The sequence below is a fragment of the Danio aesculapii genome, chromosome 21 (genome assembly GCF_903798145.1).
Source record: "Danio aesculapii chromosome 21, fDanAes4.1, whole genome shotgun sequence".
NCBI classification, from domain to species: Eukaryota; Metazoa; Chordata; class Actinopteri; order Cypriniformes; family Danionidae; genus Danio; species Danio aesculapii.
Genome location: NC_079455.1, coordinates 8,572,683 through 8,587,688, shown reverse-complemented (window position 1 = coordinate 8,587,688; position 15,006 = coordinate 8,572,683). Strand labels below are relative to the sequence as shown.

Sequence of the window (15,006 nt, the reverse complement as noted above, 5' to 3'; positions counted from 1 at the left end):
AATTTATGAAGTTATTTTTTAAAATTTACTTAGAGGTTTAAGTAAATAACTACATAGCAATAAGTGAAAATTAAAATTACAATAATTAAGCAATTAAATAATTATATATGTGCTTATATAAGCATTTGTTAATTTACATATTTATATACTTTTACATTCACTGTAAAATATAGTAATTATAAATATAAAAAATAAAAAAAATTTAGTAAAGTAATTATTTACCTATTCACTTATTTGCTTTTTCATTATTTACTTAATTATCCATTTATTTATTTGATTACTATTTTTTATATTGATTACATTTTTTTGCTCATTTATTTACTGAATTATTTAAATATTTGTCCAATTATATTTATTACTTAAAATGTAAATATTTACTATTTATGATAATCTATAATTATGTACTTATCTATTTCCATTTCTTTAACCATTTGCTAAATTATTTACTTAATTACTACACATTTATTACAATTTCAACAAGTCAGCTTAAATGTGTAAATATTTAATTATGCAAATAATTAAGTAAACAAATAATTAAATCTATTCATATAAGAATTTATTCATTTACCTATTTACATCCTTAATTATTTACTTATTTAATTAATTACCCAATTAAACAGATATTTATTAATATCTATTTTGATATTTGCTTATTTATTTACATAAATTCAATTATTTTCTTACTTAACTCTTTACTTATTTACTTAGCTGCTCATTTAATCGTTTACTTTCAATTAACAATTTCATTTGACTGTTAATAAATAAACAAATATTAATTAATATATTAATAATAATAATAATAATAACAATTATTATTATTATTATTATTATTATTAGTAGTAGTAGTAGTAGTAGTAGTAGTAGTAGTAGTAGTAGTAGTAGTAACAATAATATAACTCTAACAATATCTAAAATTACAGTTTCCAAAAAAATGTGTCAACTAGCAACAATTATTATTGCATAATAAATAATAGTTTGGTCACAATCCATTTAGAAGCATTTGATAATCACTTCTTTGTATGATCTACCCACATATTTTAGAATCTGAGCTCTTGTGTTTTCAAAAACAAACAAAAAAATAAATAAAATGCTCTTAGGAAAAATACACACCTATTTTGTCTCTTTTCTTCTCCTCTTTGACCTCTCTTTTAACAGCATGGCTGAACTTCTCTCCGTTGTGCAGTCTATCGCTGGCACGTGTGTCCACACTGCTGTCTCTGGACCTGTCTGTGACCCCCGTGATAAAGGTTATTCATCACTCCACACCCACACAAGCAGAGTGATATTTCAAAGGCTGCGCTGGAAGCACAAAAGCGAGAGGAAGCTGAAGAGACAGCGAGTGATGAAAGCGTTACCCGTGACGGATGGAGCGTCTGTGTTTTCTTTCTCTTCTTCCTCCTCCTCATTGTCCGATTGGCCTTCTTCTGCTCCGCTGCCTGCTGCTCCTTTCACTTCGTCACCTAAAGGCATTTCACTTTCCTCCGCCTTCATCCCACCCTTTCCTGGCACCTTCTTTTTCTTCTTGGGCTTTTTCTGCGGCGCTCGCTTTTTCTCCATCTCCGTGCGTTTCTTACCTGTTGAGGAAAACATTGAAGTATGCATACAGATTATGACATTTTTAGCATATCTTTCCACACGACAGCTGTCTGATGAATTGCAGATTACACTTTAACCTTTAACTGTCACCATCCTGATAGTAGTACATGTATTTAGTTATTTATTTTCGTTATTTGTTGCCCTCTAGAGTTTTTTATTACGTGTTTTTTTAATTAAGCAGACTTGAGCGCCCATCCAGATATGGAGATGTGCTCCCACTTTATGTTTAACTTATTATTTGTCAATTCCTCCCATGCTTTGTTGTCATTATGTTGTTAATTTGAATAAATTCCCCTTGACAGAACCATTTTCGGTTTCCCTCATTTGTGTTATGGCTGTGGCTGTAACATAATTGGGGGCTCGTCCGGGATTTGAACCAGAGACCTCTCGCTTGTGTTTACTTCACTATATAGCAATTAAATCATATTTGAATCATAATAACGATATATTGGTGAAAAGGTCTAAATGTATTCTGAATAATTATTATACTGTTGTTGTTTTCTTTTCTTTTATTATATAGGAAGAGTAATAGATAAAAAAAACATTTACGGTCACCCTTCGACCTGTGAGGCCATATGCGGTTACATGTTTAAACCATAATATTATAGTCTAAACAAAAAGCAATATATCATTTGAAAGCTTAACATATCTAGTTTCCAAATCTGGTGATTGATTTTTGATAGATATTACTGAGCAACAGTTATTTATTAATTTGCAACAAGGATACTAATCAGAGTTGTAAAGCACTTTACTTTGCTAATCCACATGTAAAATGTTTTTAAGAGGCTAAATTCAAATCAAATGTCACCAAACCGCCCATACTACATTGGAATTTGATGCCTACTTCACAGATATTGTCAAAAGTATGAACAAATATGGTTCATATCCTGTAGTTCGTCCTGATACCATCACCAGTGTGAACATCAAACTTAATGTCATCTGGTGGTCATGTTTGGTACTGCAGCCAAACAAAATCTAACTGAAAGCTCGTTTTTGAGATATTAACTTTAAATTTGGAATATGAACTGTTCCAACATTTAGCTTTGATTTTCAGTCAAATTTGGGCTAAAACAGGTTTTGTAAAATACATGTCTTATGTAATATAATAAACTACACATTTATTGTTTTATTATTTTCATGAAATTATAAAGGCACATAACTTTATATTTTACTGAACTTTTTGTCATTTTAACTACAATCCGACAAGTGTCTTCTTTCAAATGAGACCAAGCTTAAATATAGGTGTTGAAGATCGGCAGTGACTTAGATTGAACATTTCATTTTCATGTCTGTTCAAAAAAAGTTAAGGGACAGTTAAGGGTTTTTTTTGGGATTTATTATGCCACTTTTTACAACTTGTAAAATAAGTCTCTGATGTCCCTGGAGTGCGTTTTTGACATTTCAGCTCAAAATACCCCACAAAATGTTTATAACTTTTTGAAACTGTCCCTTGTAGGCTTTGATCCAAATTGTGCCGTTTTGGTGACTATTGCTTTAAATTCAAACGAGATTGTGATCCCAGCCCTCTTTTTCTCTTTTTTTCCTATGAGTCTGCATCAAGCGGCAACCCCCCACTCTCTCTCTTGAAGCTAATATGAAAGTGACTGAAACTGCAATTTATAGACTGACCACTCGGGGGCTGGCTGCAAAACAGAGTTAATTTCTATTGACTCCAATGTTAAAATAGCCAACATTACAGCAGAAACAAAGATGTTAACAGCCTGGCAATTTTTTTTTGATGTATATAGCTAATAATTGACTTCATGATAACTGTAAGGGGTGAATTGGTTTATAACTCAATTCATATTAATTTAATATAAAACCTTAATTTTATATTTTTATATTACAGGCTGTCCACAAGGCTGTGAAACTTCTCCTGCTTTTTTATTATATACAAATTATTGTCGGATTACGCAAGAAAATAGGTATCTGGTTAAACAGGCATATGATACTGTGCTTTCGTCCTTGCTTTCTCAATCAGATCAGGAATATGGTTAAATTTTGCATGATTTGAGAGATTATCGCAAATCGTAGTGAACTTTGTGCTGAGTGAATCGTTACATTCCTAGTAATACAATTTTAGGTCCACATCTCCTATCCCTAATGATACCCAACCTAAGGAGACACATTATAAATTATATTTAGCAAAGTTTGGTTCAAAATATTCACTCAGTGAATTAAAAATTCAATGAATGCTGCTATACATACTCTTGGGAGGTGTGATGTGTTCCTGCTTGGAAACGTCCCATTCCTGAAGGGTGAAGTCATCTCCGCCGGTCCAGATCAGGTCAGGGTGAACAGCAGACCACTGAACACACAGCAGACGACCAGAGTGACCCCTGTAGTTACACACCGGCTCCTCTTTCAGCACATCCCACACCTGTGGAAAATATTCCAAATCATTATTATATAATAAGAGAACCAGTTCAGATGTAAAGGGTAATTAAACAATGAAACTTTATTAGCATAATAATACAACACCAACAGTTATCGAAACTAGCCGTGAGGCCTATTTCCTGAGAAGTACTGTCAGCTGGCCAACAGCGACATCAAGCAAATAAAAAAAATAAATAAATAAGAAAAAAATAATAAATAAATTAAAAAAAATATATATAATATATATATATATATATATATATATATATATATATATATATATATATATATATATATATATATATATATATATATATATATATATATATCAACAACTGGAGCATGTAGGTCAATGTGATTGAAACTGTTATAATTGTATGTCGTGCTTTGTGCTTAATAGTGATATATATATTCATAAGTTTTAAGATTAAAACCGTAAAATGAAATGCGAATGTCACAGAAATAACATGAACGTAAATTAAAACTTTAAAATACAGTTTTGTATGGCAGTCACACCCCCCCAATCAGAGTCAATGAAGTTTGCCTGCCTTCGTTTTTTTAAACAAATCTTTGTACACAAGAAAACAAAAATGCACTGTAATCCAAGTTAAGGGCATGCTGAACCAACAGGTGGCGATAAAAGCCTTTTATACTGGGTTCACACCAAATGCAGAAGTAAGTAAGTAAGTATGTGTGCAAGTACATTGCAGACAAGTCAATGCAATCGCGAGAACATGGGTGGATTTCCAGCTCATGGTACAAGCGACATGTAGAATACCAAAATACGCTAACATGCAGAATTGCCTTAATTGCATTTGGTGTGAATCCAGTCATGTAGGCTATTCAAAAAGGAGAAACAGCTCACATGCTGATGTCAAGAGGCAAGAAATAATCTGATTGTACAGATGAATTACCATGTTTGTAAACATTGCGCGTGCAGAGAGGTGGCAGAAAAAAACTGGGAGCACTAGTATTTACAGCGAGGGAATGACAACTGATGCAGTACAGAGTTTGTTGTTGTCTTAGAAATAAGTTTTAATTATACAATTACAATAAGTATTGATTACATATTATATATATATAATTTATATAATGCTTTCAGCGTATTATAACAGCTTGTCACCCAGTGATAAGCACAGTGATACCAAAAAATTTTATGTTAAAGTGAGCGGCGTATATCGGACAGGTCCATTTGCGATAAAACCCTCCCAATGAATATTGAATAAGACGAAATGACCAAGCATCTCATTGAAGCTCCAGGTGATTTTACAAAAGAGAAGTTAAAGGCCTACAAGTCTTTGGATGCCAACAATGTTGTTTTGTGTGGTCATGTGCAAAAAATAATGGTCCATGATTACCAGATTCAACCAATGATTGTATAAAGGATTCAACATTATGTAGTGCTAAAAACCGAGGTTCTGCCTAGCCAAATACAAGGAAAAAAGACAGAACTGTACAAGGCCTGGGTAATCATCGACAAGCAAAACAACTGCATTCTGACAGCGAACTACACCTGTACGGCAGGGTATGTGAACTTACACATAGACGTAAAGTTGGTTTTATATTCACACTTTCGGGCTGTCTCCTTAATAATATAATTTCATAAAAGTATTATTTGCAAACTCTAAATAGCGAAATAATATTAGCAGCCAATGACTATCAAAGTAAAACACTGTTCACTGTCAAAGTTATATAAAGCAGGTTATTTCAGACCCAAGTGCCGTGGTAAACAATACAAGGAGTGTGTCACAAGTTGTCACTGAATGAATGTGTAATTATAAAAGCAATTTTACCTTAATAACTTACACTTTCACGTTTCATTTTGAGCATTCAGTGTCCGCAGTTTAATTAACCATATTTAACTGTTTTTGCTAAAATCATTGCTGCAATCAAAAACGAGTAATGTGTATGATTCAGCATGGCGTGAACTTACCTGATATAACATGAGAACTGCAGAGTCCAGCATTTATAATTAGGTTGTCACTTCATTCAGCTCCCTTTTAGCCAAAGACATCTGCAGTTGGCTTTAAAGTGGTGTGGTGTATGGTAAATGTTTAGTTTTCTATTTTTGGAATTTTGAATTTGGCATCCTACTGCACAACATGACATGTTTGCCATTGTAGCTGGTCTTTTTTTGCAACCGAGACCCGTGTGACGTAGGTTGGTAATTCGTCTATTGTTCACAGTTTGTGTGTACCCTGTACACAGAGATTCTGAAAAGCATCACCATGGCCAGAATTTTCAGAAACCTTTGGTTTAGTCACCTGATATTGCATTTTTCATGCGGACAAATGGCCAAACCATGTAGAAAAATCTGTGTTTGTATGGACAGGGTCAAAGTTAGTTCAAAAAGTTAGGGACAAATGGTGTTCCTAGAACTAAAATCATTCCCAGTTCCTGGGGTGCAAACTTACAATCCAACCTTCTTTTAAAACTGTGCCAGCATCACTGTTATTTTTAATCAGTCATAATATAAATTACAAAAGGTTTATAATTAACAAAAGTCAAGGTTTCCGCTACATTCATTCTTCCATGGTGGGGCGCCACACAAAAATTCATCCTGCCACGGCTACATTAAAGCTTCTCATTCAAAACATTCAGTTGTTGTTTTTTTTTAAATAGCGGATTATAATCCCACCAAAACGTATTAAAAGGTAAGTGAATTATAACAGCGTGAACTTTTCTGTAGTCGCAGTACTGCTGTGCGTTGTTGTTTAACCCTTTAAGGTGACATGCTGACTGAATGACTCACAGGTGCGTGATGCGGGAGGCCAGCAAACACGACGTAGCTTTCAGTTATGATGAACACAGTTTCTATAATTATACTTTATTCATAGATAAAGGTCTATGGCTCTGCATACAATGACTTTATCTTGCTTTTTATAGCCATTAATAGTTTATAGCTATTTCACTTTACTTCAGGACGCATTAATGCTGCTCTGTAGGTCTATTGGAGACATTCATAATTATTCCTAGCAAATCTAATAAATGTTAGAGGCATACTTGTTACATAAACACACTAAATCGCACTTCTGCGCAGGTAGATGGTAGATTTGTGTAAAAGGCCTGCTGCCAGAGCTGGAAAAAATCCTAGAGGAAACTCTTAAAGTTATACAAGACATTTCAGATGATTAGCGCTAAACAAAAACTGCCTTCACATAAGGTTTAATCACGGTGACTTCCATGCGTATTTTGTCAGTGAAACAGGTTCTAGTAATCATTCAGCACGTGCATTTAGATGGAGTCGTAGTACACTGATAAGCTATGCTAAAAAATCTGTTTAAATTCAAATTTGTTTTACTCAGTCAATAATGACATCGAGATAATCGCTCTCCGATAATGACAGCTGTTTGTGTTTCTCAATGAACTACAGCTTTAGTAAAAGCTGAACATGAAATTAAAATATATAATAACATGCTTTTACTCCAAAACCACCTCAAAACTACAGTCAAGTGTTTAAAATAAATCCTTCTGTAAGATGATTCCACAGTCATGAGTTTATTAGTCACGCAGAATCAACGAAAGCAGTTAAATCTTCTGTTTATTCAGCAAACGCTATTTTGTCCAGGAAATTTCCTGGGCTTTTTTTGTGCATATTGGGACAGGTTTGTGGGCGAGAGAGCACCCTCTAGTCCAGGGCTATTCAATTGTTGGCCCGTGGGCCGAACCCAGCCCCCGAGGCAATTTGTTTCGGCTCTCCAAATAGTGTGACCAAGACATCAAAAATAAATTTAGTTCAGTCAAAAAACGGTCACTATAGTTATGAAGTGATGTTCGTCTGTTCAATACAGCACGAGCTGCAGTTAAAGGCTGCGCAGAGAGTGAGTCACCTGACATTAGGTGAGTGGCGCAAGCAGCCGAAAACATTTGGATGTTTTTGTAGAAAAGGCCTTTTGTACAATGCACTGATATCGATAATAGAGATGCAACGATTAGCGGATTTCACTATTAACCGCGCTTTAATTCATTAAAGGCTTCCCAATGCCGCATTTCTGTTGCACGAAAAAAAAGCTGCTGCAACTAAATGTTTTGCCAATATGCACGCACACTGGATTAACTATAGCAGCAAGCCGTTGACATATTGCCGTTGACATACATACAGAGACGTGCGCATATTGGGAGAGGTGCGCTCATGGCTCGCAAGCGGACCGACGCACTCGCACCCTCCAGGCGCACACAGTAGAAATTCTCACACTCTGTAGTGGTGAGAGTTGTGCATGGGTTTTTAGTGTAATGTAAACAAAAGATACGTTAGACAAATTATTACAAATTATTAAAATGATTAGATAGGTACAAAAGCAGATAATAACAACAGTTAATTTAAGTTCTTAGTTAATATATAGCTTAAATTAACATTAGACAAATTTATTTATTATTTTTATTTATTTATTCATTGTTCTGTCATTTATTTTCATTGTAAAATTATCACTCGTTTAAATCAAAAACTTTTTTCATTTATTTTAAGTCCAAAGAGAAAAATGGACTGTTGTTTGTTTTTATTAATATTTTGTGCTGTATTTGGGAACTGAGCAGCAATAAACAACACTTTAAAATATAAGCAGTTTTCTTGTGATTTTCTAAACTAGTAGTGTTTTGAATTTAATAAATGCATAATAATGGTGATAACCATGAAACCATGATTATTCTTCACACTATAATTGTACAACCAAAATCTATAATCGTTGCATCCCTAATTGTTATGCAGTTTAAAACATAACATATGAATGTGTCTGAATGTAGAAGAAGCCTACTTCAGCAATGCACTGATTTTGTGCCTCGGAATACAACATTTGGATATGCATGTAAAAAAAGCCACATTGTACAATGCAGTGATGTTATGTAGCTTCAAAATACCACATATTAACGTTTTAATGTAGAAAAAAGTCAACATGGGTGTTTTTACGAGCACAAATACAGCATTTGGGCTCTTATATGCTGTTGTGTCATCACTTATATTGCAAGTCATATCTCTACGGCCCCTCATTTGGAATGCTTTTCATGAACTGGCCCCCATGACAAACTAATTGAATAGCCCTGCTCTAGTCTTTGGTGGAGATTTATTACAAATATCGCACACCTTTGCTCAATAGTGGTTGCGATTTCAATTCGATTAAATCACCCAGCCCTGTATTCACGCGATACATTTTTTAATAATCAAATAAACACAAAAACACAAAAAGTGAGTATTTACACTAATAGTTCTAGGAACTATTAAAAAAAAGTTCAGTGTGAAAGCCCCTTTTTGGCAATATTCTGTACCCACTTTCAGAAAAAAAAAAACTTACCTGAGCGGTTCCATCATAACAAACTGTCACCAGACGGCCATCATGATGGGGGCTCCAGGCTAAACCGGTGATTTTGTTGGTGTGACCAGAGAGAGTCCTGAAAGGTTCAGTCACCGAAACTAGACTTTCTGATGGGTTTTCTGTAAACGAAAACACCCAATCAGAAGACAACACTGTGCACAATATATGTAGTTTTGGTATGCCTAATATTGATAACAAGGTCAATCAAACAAGTCAGAGAAGTTAGTTCTTACCTATGGCACTTCTGAGATCATGGATGTAGATTATGGCGTTACTGGAGCCTGATGCCAGCAGATACTGCAGCTCATTCTGAGATGAGTGCTGATGGTGCCAGCGCAGTGAATTAATAATCTTATGATGCTGCTGCACCGTACATAAGAGCTTCAGCATTGGAGCCTTCAATACCTCTATGGACCTACAACAAAGAAGCCAGATAGACTAGATGATTAATATAACCTGTAATATACAGCTTTATTTGATTCGTAATACCACCTTTTGCATTTTTAATCATTTAAATCATGCATATGATATACAGTATATCATATTTAAATACAACATAGAATCAAAATAGAGCTTAAATCTTATTGTGCACAATTTATTGTGCTATTTATTCTGGAATGATAAAGAAATGAAGAATAACAATGGCACAGATGACAAAAAAAACTAACAAAAAACAATAAAAAATAATTATTTTAAAATAAATATATATATTTAGGAGAAAACAAGTCTCTTATAGTTATGAAGGCTGCAATTACTTGATAATTTTAGAGTATACGCTAATATTAATGTATAAATAGTTATTACAATTATTAAAATTAAAAATACAATTTCGGCTTATCATAATTTAAAGTGCATTTTACTACTGTGAGGCAATTATAGTTGGCGCAATAGCCTAGTGGTTAGCACACTGACATATGGTGCAGTATTCAGAGTTCAGAGTTCAAATCCTGGCTCGAGGACATTTCCTAACCCTACCCCCCTCTCTCTCTCCAACTTCGCTTCCTGTCTCATTACTGTCCTATCTAATAAAGCCAAAAAAGCCCAAAAAAATAAAATAAAATAAAAACATTCATTAATATCAACTTTATAGTCGGTTGTGCTGCTTAATTGTTTATTAGGAACCAAATAACAACAATTATGAATGTCTTTACAGTTCATTTTGATCATTTTAATACATCTTTGCTGGAAAGTATTTACGTCAATTACAGATTTGTTTTAAATAATATAAATACACACACATCACATTTATAATACTGTAGCCTAAATTTTAAACAGATCAAAAAATAGAATTGTGAGACCACTAATATATTTTTAAAATGTATATTAATCTAAACTATTAATATATCGATCCACAAATTAATATTACTCAATTTATAACTAATGTTATCAAATTCAACCTCATTGTAGTGTCACAAAATCTAGGGAAAAAAAATGACACCAATAACATTTTAATACAATTTTAAAATGAAAACATTACCCATCTTCATTTCCAATGGCCAAAATGCTGCCGTCTGGCTTCCAGCTGAGGTCTGTGTGTGGGGGCATCTTATGCTGAACCACACAAAAACATTATTGAGATGAACATTTCTAAGCTCGTTTTATACGTACAATGCATGTGGGACCCTTATATTGAAAATGGCATATACTTAATGTATTTAATCAATCCCAATTTAGTCTATTTAGTTGCATCTCTAATTAGTTTAACTTTCATTTTGTGAAATTGAGAGCATCATGAGCTGCTGAAGTTTCAGAATAAAGCACATTAATATTCATGACCCTTCCAAATATGGTCAAAACCAACAATATCACATTCGGGCCAATTCCGATTTATTGGAAATGTACTTGTAAAGCTGGAAAACATTCTGCTGTTTCTGAAGAGTTTTTGATCTAGCAAAGCCAAATACATTAACAAAGCATACAAGCAAGCGATATTTCCTCATACTTTGATGTTGTTGGTGTCTCGGATGAGTTTGTCAATGTTACTGGCCTCCCCAGACAGTTTCCAGGGGTCGTGCTGAAAAATAACTCCTTCTCCAGCACAACTGTACAAACTGTAGGCCGGTTTGTCTCCTGCTCCACCTGAGACACACACACACACGCAAGTACACAAATAATTATTAATGCCAGAATCACTAGCATTATTGCTTATACTTCAGCAAATCCCTCTGAACAAACAAAAGCAATTATCTCCACCCCCCGGAGCATTTGAGATGGATATGGTGATGTAGGTCTCATTCATCAGCAGCGGCGGCTGGCGAAATTACGTTTTCATTACTTGATTATGCAACAGCTCTAGAGAGGGAAAGTAAGCGTTTTGTTCAGAGTCGGGCATCATTTATTGCTGATGAATAGTTTTTGGCAGCACTCCAAGTTCAATGTTTACCGGATCGTGTGGGTGTGTGTGAAAATGTGTGCGTGTGTTTCATGAATTAACTTACCAAAAGACATAGGCGGCACAGGAGGACCCCATGAAAGGGAATAGACAGTCCTGCGGTGGTAAGTGCTTGAGATTTGAGGAGGTCTGTGGATAAAAAGAATGAAGTGTCAATTTATTATTTAAATAAACATCTGAAAACGTTAATTTAACTCTTCTGACCTCAGTCATTCTAACACTATGAATATTGTATAGACATTTTTTCTGTGATGACAGTCTTGCATTTTAAAGGTGCCACAGAAAGAAAATCTGGATATACCAAGACGTAGCTTAATAATAAATATTCAGTATGTGAAAATAACACAACATGAGCATCAAACACATTAATTTCATTGTACTCATGTAAATGCAGTGAGTGTGAAATCCTGGCAAAAATCAGGCCAATAGGAACACAACATGAGTGGGACGATCTGTTGATGATGATGATGAAAAACCTTTATTTGTCACATACACTTTTACATCTGTAGCTGTGCGAGTGTGTGTGTGTAAGCCTGTAGAGTCTCATGGGTCCTTGAAACAGGAAGCAGGAATTCAGAGCGTCTCGCTATCATGTTCTCCGGGGGAAGTTATTTGTCTCCAGCCGATGCTGTCTGGTAGGAGAGTCACAGGGAAGCCGAAAGAGAAGAAATGGTTTTCAATTTGGGTCAATATCTGCCAATTTTGCAGATATCTAATATCTGTCATTGGTCTCCAGGTCTGTCCAAATCACGTTGCCATGCTGCTAGTTTCTCCTCAATGTTTTCCAATTTGCGGTCTAAGGCCACGGTCTGAGTAACAACAGCTCTGCTCACCACCGTTTCAATCCAGCCGGCCAACTTGGTGGGGTTTTGAGCTGCACTGACCGCTTTTATCAATAGTCGATACCCCAGGGCCCTGCCTAAGCCCACCAACAAAAACCCTGTTATCAAAGTTCCGAATAGGTAGATATCTTCAATATCCTCCAGGGACAGAGCATCCAAGCACACGACGCACCACTTCTCCCACCAGGTGGGTTCCCCTGAACCCTGACTTCTTGTTGAGAAGATGATGTCAATTGTGTTCAGAGACCAGTTGATGAAATGCATAATTCCTTATTTGTTTGGAGAGCAGGGCAAATAGAGCCTAAGCGATAGAATAAAATGACGAACTAGTTTCCTCTGACAAAAATTTGATTAACTGTTTTTTTTTTTCGTACATTTTTGCTTTACAATTCCTCTTTGCGAGTTCACAGAGCCATGGGACTGAGTGCATATTTTACAAGATAACACATTATCATTTGCCAGTCATATCTCCTTACTTATTTACCCAGTGCTATAGCTGAGCACTATGTACTGTAAGTTAACACCAACCACAACAGTAAAGCTTGCTTTAAACTGACATTGCAAAGTGGACTTAAACTATTTTAAGCACTTACAAAGATTTAATGGCTTGAACCTGTTCATTCTAGAATTCTAAAATCTTATGAAATTGAGTCGACTATAACTAGACTAAAACTAAAATTATTCAGAAAACTAAAATATGACTAAAACAAATTAAAAAAACTAAATCAAAATTTGCTGTCAAAATTAACACTGGATTGCTGCTTTCGCGGCTGCCCAAACAAATCACATTATAAAAAGCGAACCCTGGTACATTTTAACCAAACTAAATAAGGCAGGTGGGAATGCACCCTAAGTTTGTTTTATACTTACACTGCATGTGGGACTCTTATTTTGAAAACGGGATATAAACTACATATTTATTCAGTGCCACCCTAAAGAGGCAGGTCTGTTTATTGCATCTTTAATTAGTTTAACTTTTATATTGTGAAATGTTCAGTGTGTGTGTGTATGTTTGAGAGAGAGACCATCATGAGTTGTAGAAGCTTTAGAATAAAGTAGCACAATACAATACATCAGTATTGGCGACCCTTCCAAATATGGTCAAAACCAACCATATCACATTAGGCCCAATGCCTATTTTTGGGAATAGACTTGTAAAACTGAAGAGAAAACATTCTTCTGTTTCTGGAGAATTTTTGCACTTAGCAAAACCACATACGTTTTATGTACATATCAGAGAACAACTTAACATTGTGGCCTTGTTTACACAAATGCGTTTTCGTTTTAAAACGCATAAGTTTTGCTACGGTTACACCATCTGTCCACACTATGCCAGAGTTTTCGAGCGCTGAAAACGGAGCGTTTTGGAAACGCTTAAGAGGCCATTTTGGTTTTAAAATGCTGCTCCTCCGTCTCAGTGTGGATGGGGGAAAACGGAGGCGGGGATGCATACATTTGCCTCTCTGATTGGGGCTTTTCCTCAATATTAAGTAGCCTACAAACACAGTTCAGTCCTGCATCCTCTCCTAGTAAGTTCAGACTTTGCAAGGTTGATATGAAAAACAGACTCCTGAGGACATGTTGGGTAAATCTTCAAAGGGAACAGTGTACTTTATAATCTTATTCAAATCACCCTGGACCCTGGATCTTAACAATAAAATAAAAACATGATATATGGAACTGATATTTTCATTTTGATATGAACAGTTTAACAGCCACCAAAAATGTTGAGGCGTCGTGCTGCATATATGACAGTCATATTCACTGGGTGAAACGCTAGTGTGGACGCGGATCGTTTTCATTCTAAAACGCCATTTTAAAACTACAGCGCACTAGTGTAAACGAGCCTGTATCAATACATTCTATGGCACCTTTAAAGGGTCTGTTCTCCCCAAAATTTAAATTTACTTACCTAATGTAATATCAAATACATATAATTTACAGGTCTTTGTAACACAAATGAAGAACTTTTTAAATTGAACCAGAAGTACCTGTGGCGTTAAATGGTTTTTTACATGACTATTTTTGCACTTCTTTTTGCCTTCTCTTATTTGCATAAAACAGCTGGAGTGGAGTGGTTCAAAGCTAAGCTGTCAAAATGTTCTCATCAGAAAATAAGCCATTTGAGAGCAGAAACAAGTTTTTAGATGTCAAAGATAACACAGATCAATCGTTCACCTCAAGAATATAAATGTAAGCAAACCAAAGTAAATATTGTAAATATTAACTTTATGACAAGTAAATTTCAGATTTCCAAATGTGTGACACTTCAAAACTTAAGTTCAGAAAATGTATTCATTTTAATTAATCAGTTTAAAAGTATTTATAATGAACAAATAACATGTAATTACATCCACACATTTTTTCAGATATTTGTTTAAATGAACTTGGATTGCCGTTTTACAGAGAGCACAATGTTCCAGTGTTGCCAAGTTTTTATTTGGTTGTAGAATGCAGTTGTTACCCATGTTAATTAATAAACCATGTGTGTACT

General features: G+C 34.8%; 1 protein-coding gene across 1 annotated transcript in view; it reads right to left on the bottom strand.

The window, feature by feature from the left end:
- The window catches only part of gemin5 (gem (nuclear organelle) associated protein 5), a 50,464-nt gene that overhangs the window by 22,354 nt on the left and 13,104 nt on the right, over positions 1–15,006 (bottom strand). Inside the window, exons 10-17 of the mRNA XM_056446870.1 lie at positions 11,717–11,799; positions 11,221–11,357; positions 10,756–10,829; positions 9,512–9,693; positions 9,258–9,397; positions 3,805–3,976; positions 1,356–1,574; positions 1,111–1,227 (exon numbers count right to left, since the gene is read on the bottom strand). Coding sequence (XP_056302845.1) covers positions 1,111–1,227; positions 1,356–1,574; positions 3,805–3,976; positions 9,258–9,397; positions 9,512–9,693; positions 10,756–10,829; positions 11,221–11,357; positions 11,717–11,799 — 1,124 coding nt within the window. The remainder of the gene's footprint in view (positions 1–1,110; positions 1,228–1,355; positions 1,575–3,804; positions 3,977–9,257; positions 9,398–9,511; positions 9,694–10,755; positions 10,830–11,220; positions 11,358–11,716; positions 11,800–15,006) is intronic.